Source organism: Zea mays, chromosome 1 (genome assembly GCF_902167145.1).
Source record: "Zea mays cultivar B73 chromosome 1, Zm-B73-REFERENCE-NAM-5.0, whole genome shotgun sequence".
NCBI lineage: Eukaryota > Viridiplantae > Streptophyta > Magnoliopsida > Poales > Poaceae > Zea > Zea mays.
This window is the reverse complement of record NC_050096.1, coordinates 17,034,740-17,054,435: the sequence shown is the minus strand read 5'-3', so window position 1 is coordinate 17,054,435 and position 19,696 is coordinate 17,034,740. Positions and strand designations below refer to the sequence as shown.

Genomic DNA, 19,696 nt, shown 5'->3' with positions numbered 1-19,696 from the left:
ACATAACATAACGCAGGTGGCTAAGGCTAGTCTACGCACGCTACGATCCTAGTAACACATGATAAATAAAATCAAAACCACGGCGCCGCTTTTGACTCTGCTTGTGTCGCACGCCGCCGCGCTGCGTAATTGAAGGCGCTTTCCGCTTCGTCAGTGTCTGGTTGTGCGGATTTGCTACACGAGATCTGCATCATCATTTGTCCCGTTTGACCTCTAAAACGTAGCTGCCAGTACTTCTCTGTGTTTTTGTACCCTGATGATGGGCGATGATACCTTTGCCTGGTCGCCAACGTCCGTCCAATCATGACTTGTGATCGTGCAGGTACCTACTAGTAATTCATATCCACCACGGGAAAAAAAGAAGGGTAAACGTAGTATCTGTCTTTGGCATGATATATCACTTAAGTCACAGATAGACCTGCTAATGGGTTGGATTGTAACGAGTTTATAGGTGGGTATTGATATGGTATTGTTTAGCGGGTAGGAATGGGTCTTAGAACTAAATTGGACGGGTTTTGCGCGAGTGGGTTGGAATGAGTTCCTAGGAACACCCCACCCCGCACTACACATGTAAGTGGGTCCAACTTTTAAGCATGGTCCATGTGTAAATCTTCTTATAATATTCCATATAGTCTAAATGATTGCCAAACTAAGTTCTTTCCAGCAAATCTTGATTCATTTCGTGAAAATTGTAAGACTTGAATGTCATATTTTAGTTTTAAGGTTGTGCTTTTTAAAGTGGCCCTTGGATCTAGCTACACAGTTACACACAAATTAGCATATTGCCATTCTTAATCATTTACAAAAAAAAACATCAATCAATTTTAAAATGATTTCAAATGAAAACGTTATCAACTACGAAGAAAAATAATTTTAGAGATCTATGACTTTTATTTCGACGTTTTTTCGTATGAGTTCATTCAAAAACCTCAAAAAATCGTTTCAAATCATTTCTACTGGCGGTAACTTTTTTTCTACCAGTGTTTGGTGATGCAACTGAAAGAGAGGTCAAATTCGAGAGTCGCTGATGCATTTTATCGTTCTTTGCTTCGTTCTAATTGGCGTGCGACGACTGCGGGTGGACATGGCCACCGGTGAATGGCAGTGTGGGTGAACCGATACGAATGAATCGATGAGGAGATGGACAGAGAAAAGGAGAACAGTTTATTTTTTATGCGCAACTGATGTCATGGCGTATAGTTTTATTAAAAACTTCTCTAATTGTATATTTGATGGATCGTTTACTCTATCAAATTAGCTCCATTGATAATGGGTCTGAAAGTGTTTGGCTGAGCCTGAGAAAGTAGAACTATGGTAAACAAGCTGTTAGCGTAAGGATCACGAGAGATCGCCATCAAGCGGCGAGCGACAACCTGTAAGACAATGGTAGCCCGGATAAACACGGAGATATTTCGGCACCCTAAACCCAACATGCCGCGTGCGAGTTGCTGTCGGGAACGTGACAGAATCGTGCGCATCCGATCCCCGCCCCGGGTACTAGAGCCTTTCGAGTCGGAGGCGTACAACTGTACCGGACCGGGGGCACCCTGACCGCTCCCGTTTCAAAGGCGGGCGTGTTGGGCACGTCGCGGGGGCTGCCACACGGGAACGCACGCGCGTGGCCGGAGAAAGCGACGCGACGCGACGCGACGGACGGACGGACACGACGAGCACGGTTCGGTTTGAATATTAGCAGGGGGCGTGCAAGTTGCAGCGGCAGGCCTGGCCGGCAGCGGTTGGGACCTGGCCACCTGGGAGCGCGAAGGTTCCCGTCGCCTACTAGCTAGCTCGGTCGGCCTGTGGATTCTTTCCGTGGGTGCCGGCCCCACTTGCGCTTGCCCGGCGATAATCACCAGCGCAAGCGACGGTTGAGTATTATCATAATCCATTCCACACGCGCGCGAGAGAGACGGGGCGGTGCGGTGCGGACTGCGGTGGCTGGTGCCGCTCCACCAAAAGGTGTTGCCGCGTAGTGGGGGTGGGGTTTATAGTACTACGCGGTTTTGTAGGCACGTTTTCGTGGTGGCCGTTTGGACCACTTTTTTGAATTCTTGGGCAATAGACTATTCCTAGCTTTGCTTGTTGGAGGACTATACCGATGCGATTTTGAGGCTGTGATTGGAGCTCCGTTTCGGATTTTCAGTTTTCTATCTTTTCTGGAAGTCGTCAATATTTCTCTCTCTCCTCTCTCATGGTCAAGCGTGGAGAAGTTGCTGCTGGCATCGAGTTTTGTATGAATTCAGCCACGATTTTTGCAGGGAAAATAGACATTCAGAACGAAGGAAAGACACGAATTGTACATCCTCCATCTTTCTATTATCGAATCAATTAACAGCCAAACTCTCTCGTAAGGGAGAGAGAAAAAAAACAAGAATACGTTTCTACAATCCTCCGTCTCCGATCTCCACACCAACCCCAATCCAGCAGACCCAAAGGAAGCCAGGAACCCAGCCAATCAAATCGCCCCCGGTCGATCCAGGTGGGTAGCAAGCGAGATCCAAATCACAGCGCGATGTTGAGGCGCTCGGCGTCCGTGCCGCCGAGCCCGAGCCACGAGGAGGCCGGCTTCGCCTTCTCCGCCTCCTCGGATGGGGACGGGCGGGCGTAGGGGGCGCGCTCCACGAGGCGGTCCTTGCGCTTGGCCAGGAACCGCTGCAGCGACGCCTTCCGGGCGATGGGCAGGTCGTCGCGCGGCGCCGGCGCCGGGGCCGGGGCCGCCGGGCGCTCGGCGCCAGCTGCGAGGCGCATGACCTCGGCCGCCTTCTCCGCCGGGAAGTCGTCGAACACGACCACCCTGCCGCCGTAGAAGATGGTGAGCGGCGCCGCCGTGGAGGCGGACCCGGCCGTCTCCTGCCCCCTCGCGGCGGCCTGCTCCTGCTCGGCGCCGACGTCCGCGCCGGGCATGAGGCTCAGCGTCGTGGCCGGGGCGCGCGGGGCAGGGGCCCCGGCGGCCGCCATCTGCTGCTCGGCCTTCACGTACTGGCTCAGCACCCCGCAGGCCAGCGCGAACCTCCGGCTCTTGCCCTCCGCTGCCGCCGCCATGGCCATGTCAATCGATGGATCCAGACGACTGCTGGCTTCTCTTCTTGCGTCGCCGCGGGTCGTTTGCTGCCTTGGCTTGTGTTGCTCTTTGCTCTTGCTTGGTGCTGTGGGAATGGATGGGGGCGTCGCGGGGAGCCTTGTCTTTTATAGCGGGATGGGGGCGGGGCAAGGGCAATGGGCAACCTGGGCAAGGCAATTGATTTGATGGAGCGGAGAGGGCGGCATCGGTTTTTTTTTTTCCCACCGGCGGGTGGGGGAGACGTGAGACGCGGTGGTGGCGTGGTGCTGGGCACGAAAAACACGTGATTCTTGTGGGCGACGGCGACGGAAGAGAGCAGGTTGGGTGGGTGGGGTCAGCGGGTGAAAACGGAAACGGTATTTTTTGGACATCAGGTATTGTTTTAAAAAAATTTATGAAAAATAGCTTTAAATAGGAATTTAGGTTTAAATTGAATCGGTAAGAAAAATCGGAATCGAAAATAGTTTGAATTTCTTTTGACTATTTTTGAAAATTACTGTTTTTATTCGTAATTTTACCGTCTTTAATAAATTTGGTATTTTCAAAAAAAATATATTAAATCTAAACTTATCTTTATAAATTCATAATAATTTTATCTTAGCTCAGAAAAATATAAAAATAATTTTATTATTTTCTAAAATCAAGATCTATCTTTGATAATGCTATGATAATGTGGAAGGCATATCACAGATTTGCGATAATTTATATGTCATTTTTGGATTTAGTTCTTCTTACTTTGAATGTATGTTATTTTCTCCATTCTTTTTTATTTATCGTGTTTTAGTTTAAAAATAAACTAGCGACTGACAAATATTCGAGAACGAGTGTAGTACTATGCTAAAGTACCAGCCTACTACCAGTTATAATGGCACGGTATATCGAGGATCAGATTCAAAATATAAGGAGAGTGAACTGTGTTGGTTTATTATCCTGTGTTCTCTTCCTAGTATTCTTCTATGGAATCAATGGAACTATTCAATTTTCAAACTCCATAACTTATCATAATTAGTCACTTTTTATCATTGTTCATGACTAGAGTCGACCTAAAAACCTTGAGAACGAGTGAGCGTATTACTAATGTTGTTGGTATGCGGGAACGTTTGACTATTTCTCCTACACATTTCGATTGTTGCCTATTTTACGCACCTAATCATAATTCTCTACCTGCATATTATCTAGGTTAAGTAAGTGTTTGGATGCACTGGAGCTAATATTTAGTGTCTAAAATTAGTTGAGACATCCAAACACCTTAACTAATACTTCAGATATTAGTTATTTTTTATAAATTAGTTAATAGTTAGATAGCTATTTGTTATCTAGCTAATTTTACTACTAATTTTTAAACAACTAACTATTAACTTTAGTGCATTCAAACACCTCCTAAATCTCTAATCTCTAATATACTTAAAGCACCTATTTCAACGGTCGTCCTGCGTCATCTTTTTACAAAAAAATCCATACATTACATTTCCTTCAAATCAACTCAACGTGAAATATTAAAAAGCGGTGCAGGACGTGGGAATTGAACCTACACCATGATGGAAGGAGGGTAGAAGACACTAGGCAAAACTATCTAACCAGTAGAACATCATGCTCAAATGCTTATAATATTGAATATAAATTGTACATATGTATACATGATTTTTTTGTGAAATAAAAAATAATCGTGCCGGGCCGAACCAGCACTATGGCCCGAGGCTATGGCCCAAGCACCGCATGGCGCTCGTGCCAGGTTTGCCCAGGCACTATTAAAAGGGTCGTGTCTCAAGTCGGCTCGCCAGACACGACCCATTTAACCATCCATATCTCTGTACGATAATGATGGTCCTCGCCTTAGTTGCCACCACCTTGTTCGCCATTCTATTTCTTTTCTCTCTCCTCTCATGCCTTCACCTCCGTGCCACCTCATTCTTGACAGAGGGCGTAGGAGCAAGCGCCTCCTCCCCGTATTCGTCAGACACCAGCCCCGACACCGACTCGCGCAGTGGCTATTGTACATCCATGAGGACATTTCACATCATGCGCGCAACATCGTTTTTGTCGTCGTCGGACGTCCTGTTCGTCTTCCCTGCCTTCGTCCGGTTCTTCCACCCCAACCTGCTACCTCGCCCACGGTTTGAGTCGCGAGCCGACCGATGCACACACGAAATACGTGCAGGATCATCATTAGAACCATCATACTTGCTGACCATCGATGAACCGATCGGATTAACCAACCAAAGTTGGCCTCCGTCATTATATATTGTCGTCGACGCGGGTACAGGGCGAGTCGGTCATGCTCCTGGCCTTTCTCCGTGTGTGCCGTCGAGGAGGACATGGTGGCGCCTGCCACGCTTAGGTTATCTTAGCGATGAGTCCAAGTCTGAGATATTGGACAATTAAGGCATGTAGCGTGACAGCAGTCGGCATATGCTACAGAGATAGTGGTGGTGTTGTGTCGCTTCGGCGGGTCCAAGGCTGGGAAGACGCGCGCATTCTCTCGCCCTTCTCGGACTGACGCCTGGTGCGGGTGTCTCTTGGTTTGGAGCTGCTCCGGCTGAGCTTCTTTATCCGCTTGCGTGCTCTCTCCCTATATATCTAGCGATATACTATATATTTCGCCTACAGATGTCCAGGTCTTCGTCGTGTCCTTCTTCGGCAAAGAACATGTATGTCCGCTTCTTCTCTTCCCCTTATGCTATACGAAACCTTAGAAGTAAGGAAGATGAGGGATGTGGGTCTTTGATTTGCTGCCTATGATACTCGTGCGTTCATAAAAAAATATTATACGAAGAATGAAAACAACTAATAAAAAATCTTGAGATCTTTTTTTTAGATAATTTATGTGGGTATTATCGTGAGCCGTCGTAACGTACTGGTAACCGATTATTATGATAGATACGTTAGTCCATAACCAATAACCCGAGAATTGATGTCCAGGGATCGGAGGCTGCACCGTCGACGACCAAGGCCATGTTTGGCAATGCGTTCGCAACATGATCCATTCGACGTGTCTTGATCGAGTCATGTTCTGCAGCTCCTTCCGCTCTCGATCGGCCCAGCAGAGGATGAACATCATCTTAATACGACAGAGTTGAACATGCACAACCCAGCATGTATTCTTTCCGGTAGCCAGCCCACTGCCCACATCCAGAAGACAAGATGGTCCAGAACCACCCTCGCCGTCCTACTAGTGCTGCTCCATCCATGGAACCAGAACCATGTTTCCTTCCTCAATAAAAAACAACACGAAAACAAGCGCTCAATACGCTAGCTGCATGCCCGTTAGGTCGACCCCGTTTGTTTCAGGTTTTTTTTGATCTTCTGACGTTAAAAGCTGTTGTGGACTATCAAATTCTTAACTTTTCAGCTTGTTTATATAAAAGTCGTTTCGGTAAAAACCATCCAAATATCAACATGAATATATAATTGATAAAGTCGATAGCAGAAATCGTTTTCTAGATCCAGAACTCCATGTACAAGTTTATCGTACTCCGTATGTTCTTCAACTAGATTCTATTCATAGTCCGATTCTTATCAAAGAAGTTGAAAAGAAAAAAATCTAAACCAAACAGCCGACGCAACAAGATCACATATTCACATCAACAACAAAAAACTGAAAAGGGGACCCGTACGAGCTCCACCCACATGTGTGGACTGTGGGGGACCTGCGGCAACTGCGTGCACGCCTTTCCCCTGTGGCCTTCTGATGGTTCACGAGAAAGATATCGGGGGCGTCACGCCCATACCGCACAGGCCTTTATTCCCGCTCTCGTTCGCTGCCCGATTTTCTGGTCCGCGTATTATGTCTACCTACGCGCATCGTATCGTATCATATAATCCGGCTAATTGCGGTTGAGGCGGCGGAACGATGATTCCGATTAGTCCGCCCGTGCCCAAACCTGTACTGCTGCCGGCCTGCCATCTTTGAAACGAGACTCCTGTGGTGTGTGTGTGTGTGGTGGTGCCGGACTGCCGGTGTCAGTCGAGATGCGTCATGTGCGCAAACACGTTTCGCGGAGACGGGGAGCAGGACAGCGACGTGCCGTGCCGCACCGCGCCGCACCGCCCACCTGCCCAACCCGTCGCGTGGCGTGAAGAAAGATGCCGCGCGGGGCTGGCGACACGTACGCGCCAGAGACTACATTAATTTCCGTCACATGTGCGCAGCAACGTGCTGGGATAAAGATATGCATCGCGACGGCGACCGCATAATAATCGGGCGACTTGTGAAACGGGGGGGAACAGTATAAAGAATCAGAGGCACCGCACGACCAGACATATTAAGCAAAAAAAAAAAAAAATCTCGCCTTTCTTGCGCCACCCGCTAGCTACAGCTAGCTTGACGTGGGCTCGTTTGGTTTGTTAATTTAATTTGGTCCTGCCGTCCTGCGTGTATAGTTAGTTGGAACCCCATGTCTTTGTTAATTCCTTTTTTTAATGTACTATTAAAAAACGATCCAACACAACTTGCTCCCCCGTGTCTTTTGTCTTCTACTAGTAACTCGCTCGCGCCATGCGCGAGTCTTTGACCGTTGCATTTACATGGTTGAAAGAGTATTAATTTAGGCATATAGAAACAACAAATTATATGTGATACACAAAATTATCTAAATAGACAATTATTAGAAGTATAACAGTTTAGTATACAAATGTAGCATTATGAGCAATCTAAATCTTATATTACCATGACGCTATTTACAGATAATCAAGTAGATATATATACATGTATCGAACGTTCAAAAATATTGATCTTAGTTGCCACAAAATAATTATGTGCTCAAAAAAAAGTTTACAATGAGTTTCTCAAGGTACACACCGAGAAATTTATTGAGACAAAAAAATATCGGTGTAAGGCCACAAAATATAGATTGGCACTAAAGAAACATGTGTTTTTTACAATCATGTTTAATATTCATGGAGTTCATTGTCCTATCTTTCGATGAGTAGTGTTCTTTTTTTCAGTCTGTATCCACTTGATTGGTTATCCGTATCATTTCATCCTGAATCATCGCGACTTTTACTAAGCATCTGTTTAGTTGCTTGTATACAAGAAACGGTGGCTGCATGAGTGAATACAAAATAAATCATTCTAAGGCCATTTATCTACATCCGCACATACGCCAAAAATAGCCATACCTGGCCGCTATGTGTTGTGTCGATAGTAAATAGTGTTAGTGACTAACTACTGGAAACAAAAATATAATTAGGTAATGTGTCTTTCTCTCTGGACCATCACGTTCGTCAAGGAACAATATTGATCTTATGTTACGGTTCCCTGATTTACCGAGTGATGAAGATGGCACGTTGACCATGTGTTTTTCTTTGTGTGTATATATAGTGAACATGTATGTGTATTCATAATATAGGATCAGTGTGCATATATTTAATTACATATGCTAGCATATGTACAATCTATGTATATGTAATTAGGTTGTCCTTCAGATGTTGTTCCAAGAGGTGTCGGGGACAATGAAAGCAAAACCTTGGACTGTCAACTCTATCATCTATACCTCGGTTATCAGCCTCAGCTGATTAACATAATTCTTCCCAGAAAAGGAGGGCTCTCTTATGACCATTTCACCGAAGATGCAGCCTACCGAAGAAGCAGTTGAGCTTGAATTAAAGTACTCTGTACCACACGACTTAGTCCATCATGAAGTCAGTTTCAGTCGTGGTCCTTGCCAACCCAAAGTCCTCGATTTTCAAATCGCATTTGGCATTCAGCACTCGGGCCTCGGCAGCATATTGCTCGGCCTAAGGTCTCTATGCAGGACATTTGCGAGTGGGTGTACTTGGGTCCTCGGAGAAATTGTAGACGAAATACTGATCCGGTAAAACTAAAAGTAAGGCAACCCTTACACACAGGTTGTGGTATATTCTGTTGTAAAAGAAAAAAAAATAGAGGAGGACACATCATTGAACCTGACAGGGTATGTTTGGTTCAGCTTTTTTCTGACCAGCTTTTCTGAAAATCCGGCTATGAGGAGAATCTGGCTGTGGGGAGAATCTGAGTATTATTACGATTACGTGTGGAGTAAGATAAAGTTGTTTATAGGGCTCAGGATCTAGAAAGTGACGGATTCCTACTATTACAACGACTCAACCGATTATGTGTTTATGTTGATTTTGGATGGTTTTTGCCCCCAACGAATTTTATAGAAGCTAGCTGAAAAGCTGAGCGTTTGGCAGTCTGCAGCAGCTTTTGGTGGCCAAAAGCTGCCAGAAGCCGAAACAAACAGGGCCATTGATCGTCAGTTAATAGCTGGTTTCATCGTAGACGGTGATGAAGATCAGTGTGAATTGATCGACAGTACGGTGGTCGAGGAGGTTGTTGATGCAGCAGCACCCGCTTCCGATTCCACGCGTGCCTTGGCCTTAGCCTCCTCTGCACTGCGCTTGGTGCGAATGTACTGGTCCTCGTCGGAGGCGATTCAGCCACCGGCAGCTTGATGGCTAACCATCCCGAAGCGCGTCAAGTGGGCTGCCTTATTCCATGCGAGCAGTCACCAACCTTCGTTGCCCCGGGGTGCGTGGGATAAGCAGCCGAGCCACCGCTACCGCCGCCGTGGCTCTCTGCCTACGCGGGGGACTCTGGAGTCTGGACTCTGGACTCAAGCAGGTCATGGCTCCTTTGGATTCTTGGAAAGCATGTCGAGTCGCTTCGGCTTCTAGAAAAATCGAGACATGTCGAGTCGCTGAAAGGCCAGCTACTTTGTATCCGTTAAAAATTGATCCTATGGCCGCTTTGTAACTGGAAGGCTCTAGACGCAGAGACCAACGCTTCGAGAAAGGGAGGCCGTTCAAATTGCATCGGATGAATACGATTCATGGGCAAACTGAGAGGCAACGTCGTCCGTTGATGGATCATCTTGCGCACGATATTTTTTCAGCAGACGTGGATGAATGCCGACGCCCGTTTGCGTCACGCTTTATAGGCCCTGTTTGGGACAGCTGCTGCTTGTTGAAAAAGCAGCTTATCTGATAAGCTGGTAAAAAGCAGCTTCTGCTTGTTGGCTGCTTTTAGTTCATTTTGAGAAGCAGCTGAACTGATAAGCTGCTGCAGAAGCTGCCTGTTTGGCAGAACTTTAGCTTAAATTTGTGAAGAAGCTGAAAATAAGCTGTGCCAAACAGGGCCATAGAGTAGTAACTACTACTACGTACTTGCTGCCGCTACTACCTTTCCGTCCGGTCCCACCGACGAGTTTCTGAAACGTGCCACGACGCCGACGACCGATGCGTACCACCAGTCCACCACGTAATTCGCCGTGTCTCCAAGTTTTGTCGGAGCGAGGTTTGAAACGGTAAGCATAGGCGTCGTCCCAACCCCTACTACTAAAAGGTCTCCATGACGACGACGTGTAACGACTGCACTACACACCCATGCATGCACGTTTCTTCTTTCCTTCCTCCGTGTGCTCCCCCCCGCGGGCCGCGGCTTCCTTTCCTACTCCCTCCGCTTCCTGCCTGTTGCTCCTACCACCGCAGCACATGAAAGGTTTATCTTCTGGTGCGAACCAAATCTCCTTCTCACCGAAAGTCTAACACGTCTGATCGAGCTCGCGCGCGTCTTTAGCAATAATGACGTACGGCCGGCCGTTGCTATATGGTTCATCAGTTGTTTCTTTGTTTTGTCTGGAAAATTGTTCACACAGTTTGGTTTCGTACACACCAAGTTTTTTTTGTCAGGGACATACATGATACACGGAGGAGTGCTAGCGATATATTTCAGTTTCACCGCCCGGTGACAGAAAACAAAAGGAGAGTGGAAATAAACAATCCATGAATTCATCTGACACGAGACTGAATCAATGAAGCGAAAGAATTGCATATAACCTGTTCCATCATCTTATTTGAATTTACACACTATGTATATATATGAGTTCGACTAGGTCTAATTAATCAGTTCGTATCCTCGCAGATATGATGAATACCAGCAAGGAAGAAAAAAAGAATTCTTCTTCGTTCTGGCCAAAGAATTCTCAAACAGACAACTAAATAAACCGATCATGGTAATTAGCTACCCAGCTAATAATTCCCCTGAACTGAAGCAGCCATTTTACTGGTGTAAATGTCAAGGGGGGCCAAACACGTACATATTTTTACGGCCGGGAAATAGCTAGTTTTTCCCTATAGCGATAGGTAGGCAGGCTGCCGTCGATGAGATTGTTCAGCTGAGGCTGAGCGCCGAGTTCACGCCGACCCACGGCGCGCCCTCGTCTTTCACTGCCGGAGGCTTAGTCGACGACTCGCTTGCCGCCGCCGTCGCCGCCGCTGCTGGGTATGGATCTGCCGCGGTGAGCCGGTTCTTCCTCTTCTCCAGGAACCTCTTTAGCGACACCTTCCTCGCGAGGGGCATGTCTGAAGAAACGCGTGCAAGGGACAAATGAATGCTGTCGTTATCATCTCCGCTGTATGAACGGCTGCTGGACGCTACTACATGGGCCTCTGCAGGCTGCCCGTGTGAGCTCTGGACAGCGTACGTATATGCGTTGAGTCGTTCGTGTTCGTACCTGTGAGGCTGGGCTGTCCCAGCGCGTCCTGGGCGGCGTTGCCGGAGCCGGCGAGCTGCATCAGCTCCTCGGCCTTCTCGGCGGGGAAGTCGTCGAAGACCACCATCTTGCCGCCGTAGAAGATGGTCAGCGGCGCTCTCCCGTCAGCACGCTCCTTCCTCTTCCTAAGGGGACGACGGACGACGGAGAGATCCGCGATCAGAAGTTCACACGCGCACGGTGAGGCACTGACTGAAGGCAACGGCGAGTTAACACACCTTTGCTGCTCGTCTTTGAGCGTGCCAGCCTGCTGCGGGAAGAGCTCCAGCACGGTGGTCCTCTCCTCGGTCGCCTCCGCCGCCGCAGCAGCGTCGGCTTCCGGCATGAGGCCCACGCCCACGGCCGGCGCGAGGCTCCTGGTGGCGCCGCTGCCGCCCTGCTCCTTCATGTACTGCCTCAGCAGGCCGTACGTCACCGCGAACCTGCTGCCGGCGGCGGCCTTGGCAGACAGCTGCGCATGCTCGGAGGCCATGATGGCAGATGTTCCGATCCTCACTCGCTCGCTCGGTCGCTCACCGGCTTTGATCGATCCCAAGCTAGCAAAGGCGCACGAGAGAAGGAACCGGCAGCTGCTCGCGTCAAACTGTACTCTTGACAGACGAAGACGGCGCAAGGGTCGTCGGCTGCCCGGGAACGAAGGTTGGTTGCTTCCCGGAAACGAAACGGAGCTAGACGACGATACGAGGTGCGGTCATGCGGTATAGCAGTACCATGTTTGGCTGCCCCTGGTTTTATAGCTGTGCGTAGCTGGAGCGGTGGTGATTGACACTCGAGCGTCGAGAGACAAGGTAGATGGCCGGATAGATAGATAGGGCAGCCCTTGCTAATTTCGTGGCTTGCGCGGGCACCGGGCGGTGAGGGGAAAGCATTGCGGCACGTGAAAGGCGAGCGGGTGACGCGACGGGGCGCGGAGAGATGCCGGCACGTCTCTGCTCTGCACCCGGGCGCGCGCGGTGGTCTTGGCTGGGCGGGGCTGGCTTCCTCTTCATTTCTGGGATCATGCATGGAGGCAGGCAGGCGCGTGTGGGAGTGGGCGTTGGTTGGCGAACTGGCGGCGGTGCTAGGTCTCGATCGGGAGCGGTGGAGCGGACTGCTGGCCTGCTGGGCGTGGGCGGTGCGCGCCGTGCGCGTGGCGTGGACCGAGCCAGTAGTGGGGGGCTGCCGAGGGGTGCGGGAAAGAAGCGTGCGCGTGGGGGTTTCTGCTCGGTTTCCGGCTAATTCCGTCGCGCACGGCGCACATGCTGGGCTACTTGGCCGCTAGCCCGTGTGTCCGCTACTAGTCCTAGTCCAATCCTTGTCGTAGCACAGACCGATTCGTGGCTGTGCCTGTGCGGGTACGAGGCATATGCATGTGTTCAACAACACATGCGAAACTACGTAGTAGTACTACATTCCAAACTCCAAAGTTTATTAGGTGGGGGTTGGAAATAGCAAGTCTCCGTTGCTACTGGCTGACGCAAACTGTTCCTTCTAGTAGTCCGGCCTAATCCTTTTCCTATCTCTCTCTTTGCGTGAATTTTCTGGCGGCCAAATATTTAGTTCGGATTATTATATTACGCTTATTAAGGAAGCAACAATACGCTCGTGCGTGCATATCGAACGCCCACTATACAAATGCACGAGCATTTCTGGCAGCCTACTAGCATTTAGCTAGTTCGGGACTTCACGTGGTCTAGCCTATTTATAACATTATATACGCTTACTAGGTAAATGTGTGTGCGTTGCTATGAAGTTAATAAACATATTATGATAAGATATATGTTAAAATTCTAAAAGAACAATGAGCTGATGTTTCTTTTTTAATGCTTGGCCGATATGTGTAAAGTTTGATAGCGTGACATGTTTGGTGTAGGATAGACGAGACAAGTCTTCAATCGATGTACCATCTTGCTTTACTATCTTTATTGCAAATTTGGATCATACATACAAGAAGGACAAACTCAAGGAAGTTTGATACGTGGATTTTTCTAATTTACTTGTGAAGTGGATCCATAGTAATGAAATTGTGCACTGCCATTCTATACTGTCAGGGCACCTGGGTTTCATGTCCTTAAAATGCATAGCCGTGGTCGAATACATGTAGCTTTTTCTGATTTTACGGTATACCTACCTATACCATTAGCGCTTGTTCGGTTCATAAGGAATGGTCACGCATAACCATTTCTAGCTAGATTATTTGTCTAATTTAGATAGGGTTTGATCAACTGGAACAATTCTGGGATGAATTCCGTCTCAAACGAGCAAGCCCTTATCAATTTAGCTAGAGAGATGCCAGGAAAACTCTTATTAGTATTATGGCTTTGGTGGCGGCGTAGATAGAATAGAGCAAATAGGAAGGCATGTCTAAGGTGGCACTTGAGTCGATATTGGCAATGGTGTCGCACTTGCTCTTGAACCTCGACAATGCCTAGGACCACAACGTGTGTGACCCCGCATGATGCCCTCGACATTGACCTAGATCAGGTCGTGCATCATCTCCATGTCCACCTCGTGGAAGTAGCGCGTGTGCGGATAAGCGGCGTGACCCTAGATGGAGTCTTGAGCACCTCGACGACGCCCACGAGCCCCTCGAGATCCTTGTCAGAGGCGCGAGCTTCGAGGAGGAGGCAAGTGACGAAGGTGAGGGAGGGGACCAATGGGGGTCTGTCGTGGCAGGACAGGGGGCCAGGGAGGCAGGGACAACAGGCGGGGTAGGCGTAGGCGATGGCTGGAGTGGTGGAAGCAAGGATGGTGGGCGTTTAGCGCGGGCGCGAGATGTGCGGGGCTTGCAGCCGACGATGGCGTGGAGGGGGCGTCGATATAAAAATTATAGATGGTCAAATAGATCGTGTCTAGCGGACCAGCTCAAGGCACGCCCAAGTAAGGGCTTGTTCGGTTAGCTCTCAATCTATGTGGATTGAGTGGGATTGGGTGGGTCTAAATCCCAAGTAAATCAAACTTCTTAATTTTTTTTCTAATCCATACAATCCATGAGTAACGGGATTAACCGAACAAGGCCTAATAATGTCGTGACCGGTCCGACACAATTAAATTGGGGCGTGTGCCAGTCCGGCCCGATAGACGTGCCACACGAAACCTCCTCACTATCGTCTTAATAGGTATTAGAGAGTAAGGAAACATCAATACTTTACTAAGGTCTCGTTTGGTTTTTGGGGTGACTAAAGTTTAGTCACCTTGTAGTCTAATGAAGCGAACATGGCGACTAAAGTGGTGTGATTAAACTTTAGTTTTTTAGTCTAGTGTCTGAATTACCAAACATGGCCTAACAGCGCGCGTCGAAGCGCCCACTATGCGATGCTTTTCTTATTAGGCGACTGCCGTGATTTCTGATTTGGGTAGAAAGTGACATTGGACAGGTGATCGAATGGAACTGAAGTTTCTAGTGAACGTAACCAGTACAAGTCATATTTTTGTGGTGATTATCGTACAGAGCGTGCTTGTTAGTCGCTTGTTGGAAAAGCTAATCACGCTTTGCTTCCCACACCGGCGGCTTTTGAAACCACATTTCATCGATGACAGCAAGATAGAACCTTACTGCAAAAGGCGGTGGGCCTACAATAGTACAACCACTACTGACTACTGCCACTGTATGTACTTTTGGGTTTTGGCGAAGCAACTGCACGCTGGCAATGGCAGTCGGCGCGTGGGAAGTTACCACGAAAAAGCCCAATGAATAACAACCATGCCCAGTCCCAGAAAAATATATGTAGTTACTGTCTACCGAGTTATTCATTGTTGTTGTTTTTTTGTTCTGTTCCTCCTTGGACAAATATTTGTTCCCTCTCGTTTTTTCCGACACGTTGGTTCTTGCATGATTTCTACCCTCGTTTCAGAGGCGCTGCGTGACAAGTATTTGTAGAAAAAAAAAACTCTATCTACAATGCAAACTGCAGTCGAACAGAGAGCACGACGCTTAAGGGTCTGTTCCCCAGATTATATAATCTGGATTAAATAATCCTAAGAGGCAAACAAACAGTCCAGCTTATTTGCCCAGATTATATAATCTAACCCCTTGGATTATGATAATCCATAAGCAAGTGAGGAGGTGCTTATTTCAGATTATTTTTTCCCACTTCCCCACTACCCTTTCAAGTTTCCTAGAAATTATCCATCATTGCCATTATAATTCACCGAATCGTTTTTGCGCCTAGACTAGTCAATTTGGGGATGAAGAAGGTGACATGAATGCCTTCTGTGATAATATTGCTAATGCAATATTTGCCAATGTCAATTAAATTATTTTTTATATATATATGAGTTTCAACCTAGTACAAATATAGAGGGCATTCTTGTCTTCCTCATACAAAAGAATCCTATTAACAACTCAAATAATCTGGGTAAACAAACAGGACTAATCAGATTATATAATCCAGATTATATAATCCTCCAAAAATAATCCAGATTATATAATCCATGGGGGTAAACAAACAGGCCCTAAGTGGCTGGAGTCTGTGGACCCCCTGCTTCCTGTCACGGAGCCTGAATAGTACTACATGTCACCAGGTAACCATGAACTTGCGGGAGAAAGTTCCCCGGGACCGGGAGACGAGACGTTCTGCTCTCGGTAGTTGGAAGGAAGAAACGCTAGCTAGACCCGTGGACGAGAAAATCAAATGGTCCTGGTTTGATTAGTACGTCAATCGCCCGCCCGCCCGCCCGCGTGCGTGCACGCCTTGCACTGTAGTGTATAATGCATTATTTGGATACGTATGCAGCAACAACTCGGTCAGTAGTAGACTAGTACTATTAGATTAGATTATTACTCGCATCGTATAAAGGATGCTACTACACGATCTCCTACCTCCGGTGCCGGAGCCGCTTGCGGCTTGTCGTCGTTGTTCGCCTTTTGCCGCTGCCGCGTCCATCAGCCTGTTTTGTGTAAAACAAAACAAAACAAAACAAATATACGGCGGCGGCCGGGGAAATCGTGCGCGCGCGGCGGATCGCCCACCGCCCCACCCAACGGAACCGACGCGGCCGGCCGTGGTCCCGCCGAGGTCACGGTTGCGTAATTGCGTCGCGTGTCGCTGTCGCCCGGCCGTGTCTCGCTTTGCCGCCTGGCTTTTGGTGCTCCCCGGCCGTACGTGTGGTGCCGTATATCTTCCGGCCGGCTCCGGTTCGGCAACGGGCTACAAGCACAGGCTACCGCCGGGGGGGGGGGGGGGGGGGGGGGGGTACACGCATGGCATGAGTTCGGTTCACGCCCTCGAGGCATGCAGCGCAGCAGCTAGTTGCGCCACGCTTCCTGCTTCTTGTCCGCACCTGAAACCAGAAAACCAGAAACGGATTGCCATGAGTAGGTAGGACGGTTAGGCCGTGCTGCGCTGGGGATTAGGCGGGGGGCCTCCACGAGCTCCTGCTATGGGGAGAGCGCACGTTTCTGGCAAACCTGAACTTGCAGTTGCACGTCACACATCACGGGACGATGGGATGGAGGACAGGAGGAGGCAGGCAATTGGCAGATCATGGAGAGAGAGGACAACAAGAGATGTAGAGAGAGAGAGAGTGCATGCTTTCCACTTGACTCCCGGTACGGCGTTGCGAATGGACAGTTACCCGGCACGACGCGACCGCGGTATGAACGAACCGCGTCTCGATCGTCCGCCCCACCGTACCCGTACTCGTACCTGTACCTCCGTTCCTCCAGCAGTCCAGCTCGCCGCGCGCCCAGGTAGAGAACAGAAACAGAAATAGAAAGAACAAAAAGAAAAGAAACGGACGCACTGGTGGCCTACTGCGTGCGCGAGCGAGGTTCTTTCCGTGAAGGGGAAGGCAGTTGCTCCCGCAACCGTAAAGTGCCTTTTTTTCAGACGCGCCCGTTTCCCTCCTCGCCCGCCCCCACCTTACCTTCGGTGGACACGTTTTCCCTCTCGCTCAGCAGTCAGGACCAGAGGCCCGGGGCCTCTCTCCCTCTGCTCGCGTCGCGTCTCGCACTCTCGCCTAGTCGCCTAGCAGGCTAGCACTGCTCCTCCACCTCGTGTCGCACTACTCACTGGAGTAGTAAGTATATAGAACCGTCTCCACATCTCCACAACCTCCAGGGGGTCCATCCATCATTCCATCGTCGAGTCACGTCTCGTGCGTGCGCAGCCCAGGAACATCGAGCCCCCCCACGCCGACCGGCGGCCTGCCGTGAGCACGTTGCCGATGGCTGCCATGCCCACGGACAGCATCACCCGCCGTTTCGCCGTCGCGTGCGGCGTGCTCAGCCAGCACGTCAGGAACGGCGGCGCGCCGTTCCTGACGAAGCATGCGCAGGCCGGAGCCGGAGCCGGAGCCGGACCCGCCGCAGCCCAGGAGATGATCGCCGGCTCGCCGCAGCAGCTGACCATCCTCTACGGCGGGAGGGTGGTGGTGCTGCTGGACGCCTGCCCGCCCGAGAAGGCGGCCGAGCTGATCCGCCTCGCCGCCGCGGCCGCGCAGCAGGGGCCGCAGCCGCCGCCGGAGCAGGCGCTTGTGGACATGCCCATCGCCAGGAAGGCCTCGCTGCGGCGCTTCCTCGCCAAGCGCAAGGACAGGTCCTCCTTCTACGAGGACGACGAGACGCCCGAGCCCAAGAAGGGCAAGATGGCGGCGGCGAGCGAGGAGCATTCCTCTTCTTGGCTCGCGCTCGGCAGCCTGTGCTCCATGCACGGCCGCTGAGATCGCCGGACGTGGTTCGTGTCTGTCGACCCGGCCATTGGAGGCGTTGTAGGCTTGTACTGTAGCAGCAATTTACTTATGCTTGTGCTACCTACGTAATTACCCCTACCTACTATCATATGCGTGCTCCGTCGGAGAGCGACAGCACGTACTATTCGTTCGTATCCTTCGTTGGTGGTGGTGGTGGTGGTGTATCATCTATCTATTCTAATCTAACCAGACATGTGAACCTCAGCGACAGGAGATGTTCAGCGGTGTGTGTTGTTCATATGCTTTATTTATCATTTATTTTTGGCGTCAGGTTTGTTGTCCTTGTTGCTTGGGGAATGAAAAGCCATTAAACTCTAAAATTTTTGTTATCACTTATTTAGTTGTATTCATTGCTATGCTTGTTTCACACATATATCTATCTATACACTACTGTAGGTGTGAGAGCTGTTCCGCTATCTGTTTCTTTTTTTTTTTATCGAATTCTACTGTTAAACACGTGGTGTGAGGTATGGATTTGATTTAAGGAAATTTTGTTGTGTTGTGTACTGTGGTGACCAGTGGATCGTACATGACTGGATGAGACAGAAACCGGACATTTTGTGTGTGTCGTCGGTACCGCGATATTACGATTTCGATGATGCTCGTCGTCGTCGTTGTTCCGCTGGCGTACGGCGGCGTCGCGGAGCTCACGTTACATACATTTCTAGATAACTTGTTCAACCTTTCTGTGGATAGCAATTTGCTCATCCTGACATTGATAATACTCAATAAAGAGATATTCCCTTTGTTTTTTTTTTCACATTACTGTATTAGTTCTTTTTCTTCTAAATCAAATATTTCTATCTTTTACCATTAGTGTCAAAATAGGTATAAAGGTTAGCAACATAAGATATATGTTTTATATTTATTATAATAAATGCTTTTTATGACATATATGTATATTCTATATAATCTACATAAATTTTATAAAAGTCTTACAAAAGTGGGAGATAGGACATGGCTGAAAAGGGGAAATAAGCTCTAGGCAATTGCCCTCTGTGTGGTCCAAAAATAACACAAACAAATACTCCGTGGAATCCTAAAAATCATGGTTTGCATTTTGTTCTTTGAACCGGAAAATACTAGTGCCCCTGTTCGTTAGTGTAGTGAGCCGTTCCATGAGCTAACTCGACGAGAACGAGATGGGCCAAATCAATCGGGACAATACGTCTAACTAACTATAACTGATGATACTCGTAACATCACAACGTGTTAAACGTGCGTCGTCCATGGGACGGAAGCCAAAGAGAGCCAGCCAGCCAGCCAGCCCGCCTGATCGCTCGGCAGTCGGCACCCCGCACATACTCAGATCCCATGACGCCTGCCTAACTGTTAGGCGTTGGACGCGCACGCAACGCGTGACGCAGCGCAGGGAGCCATCCGCTCCATCCGGGCCAGCAAGAAAACCCAGGCCGGCGCGTGCCACGACGCA

The 19,696-nt window shown here is 49.0% G+C and overlaps 3 protein-coding genes across 3 annotated transcripts; 1 reads left to right on the top strand and 2 right to left on the bottom strand.

Annotated features, from left to right (window-relative positions):
• Positions 1 to 2,257: 2,257 nt before the first annotated feature.
• Positions 2,258 to 3,196, bottom strand: LOC100283151 (uncharacterized). The gene has a single exon (NM_001156053.3). The coding sequence runs from the start codon at positions 3,046 to 3,048 to the stop codon at positions 2,503 to 2,505; it is 546 nt and encodes a 181-aa protein (NP_001149525.2). The 5' UTR covers positions 3,049 to 3,196; the 3' UTR covers positions 2,258 to 2,502.
• A 7,656-nt stretch (positions 3,197 to 10,852) lies between these two features.
• LOC100281912 (uncharacterized) lies at positions 10,853 to 12,285 on the bottom strand. Its single transcript, NM_001370559.1, has 3 exons — positions 11,811 to 12,285; positions 11,554 to 11,717; positions 10,853 to 11,401 (listed from the first exon to the last, which is right to left on the bottom strand). The coding sequence occupies exons 1-3, from the start codon at positions 12,062 to 12,064 to the stop codon at positions 11,211 to 11,213; spliced, it is 609 nt and encodes a 202-aa protein (NP_001357488.1). The 5' UTR covers positions 12,065 to 12,285; the 3' UTR covers positions 10,853 to 11,210.
• Positions 12,286 to 17,450: 5,165 nt separating this feature from the next.
• LOC100284778 (uncharacterized) lies at positions 17,451 to 18,465 on the top strand. The gene has a single exon (NM_001157673.2). The coding sequence runs from the start codon at positions 17,740 to 17,742 to the stop codon at positions 18,232 to 18,234; it is 495 nt and encodes a 164-aa protein (NP_001151145.1). The 5' UTR covers positions 17,451 to 17,739; the 3' UTR covers positions 18,235 to 18,465.
• Positions 18,466 to 19,696: the final 1,231 nt, after the last annotated feature.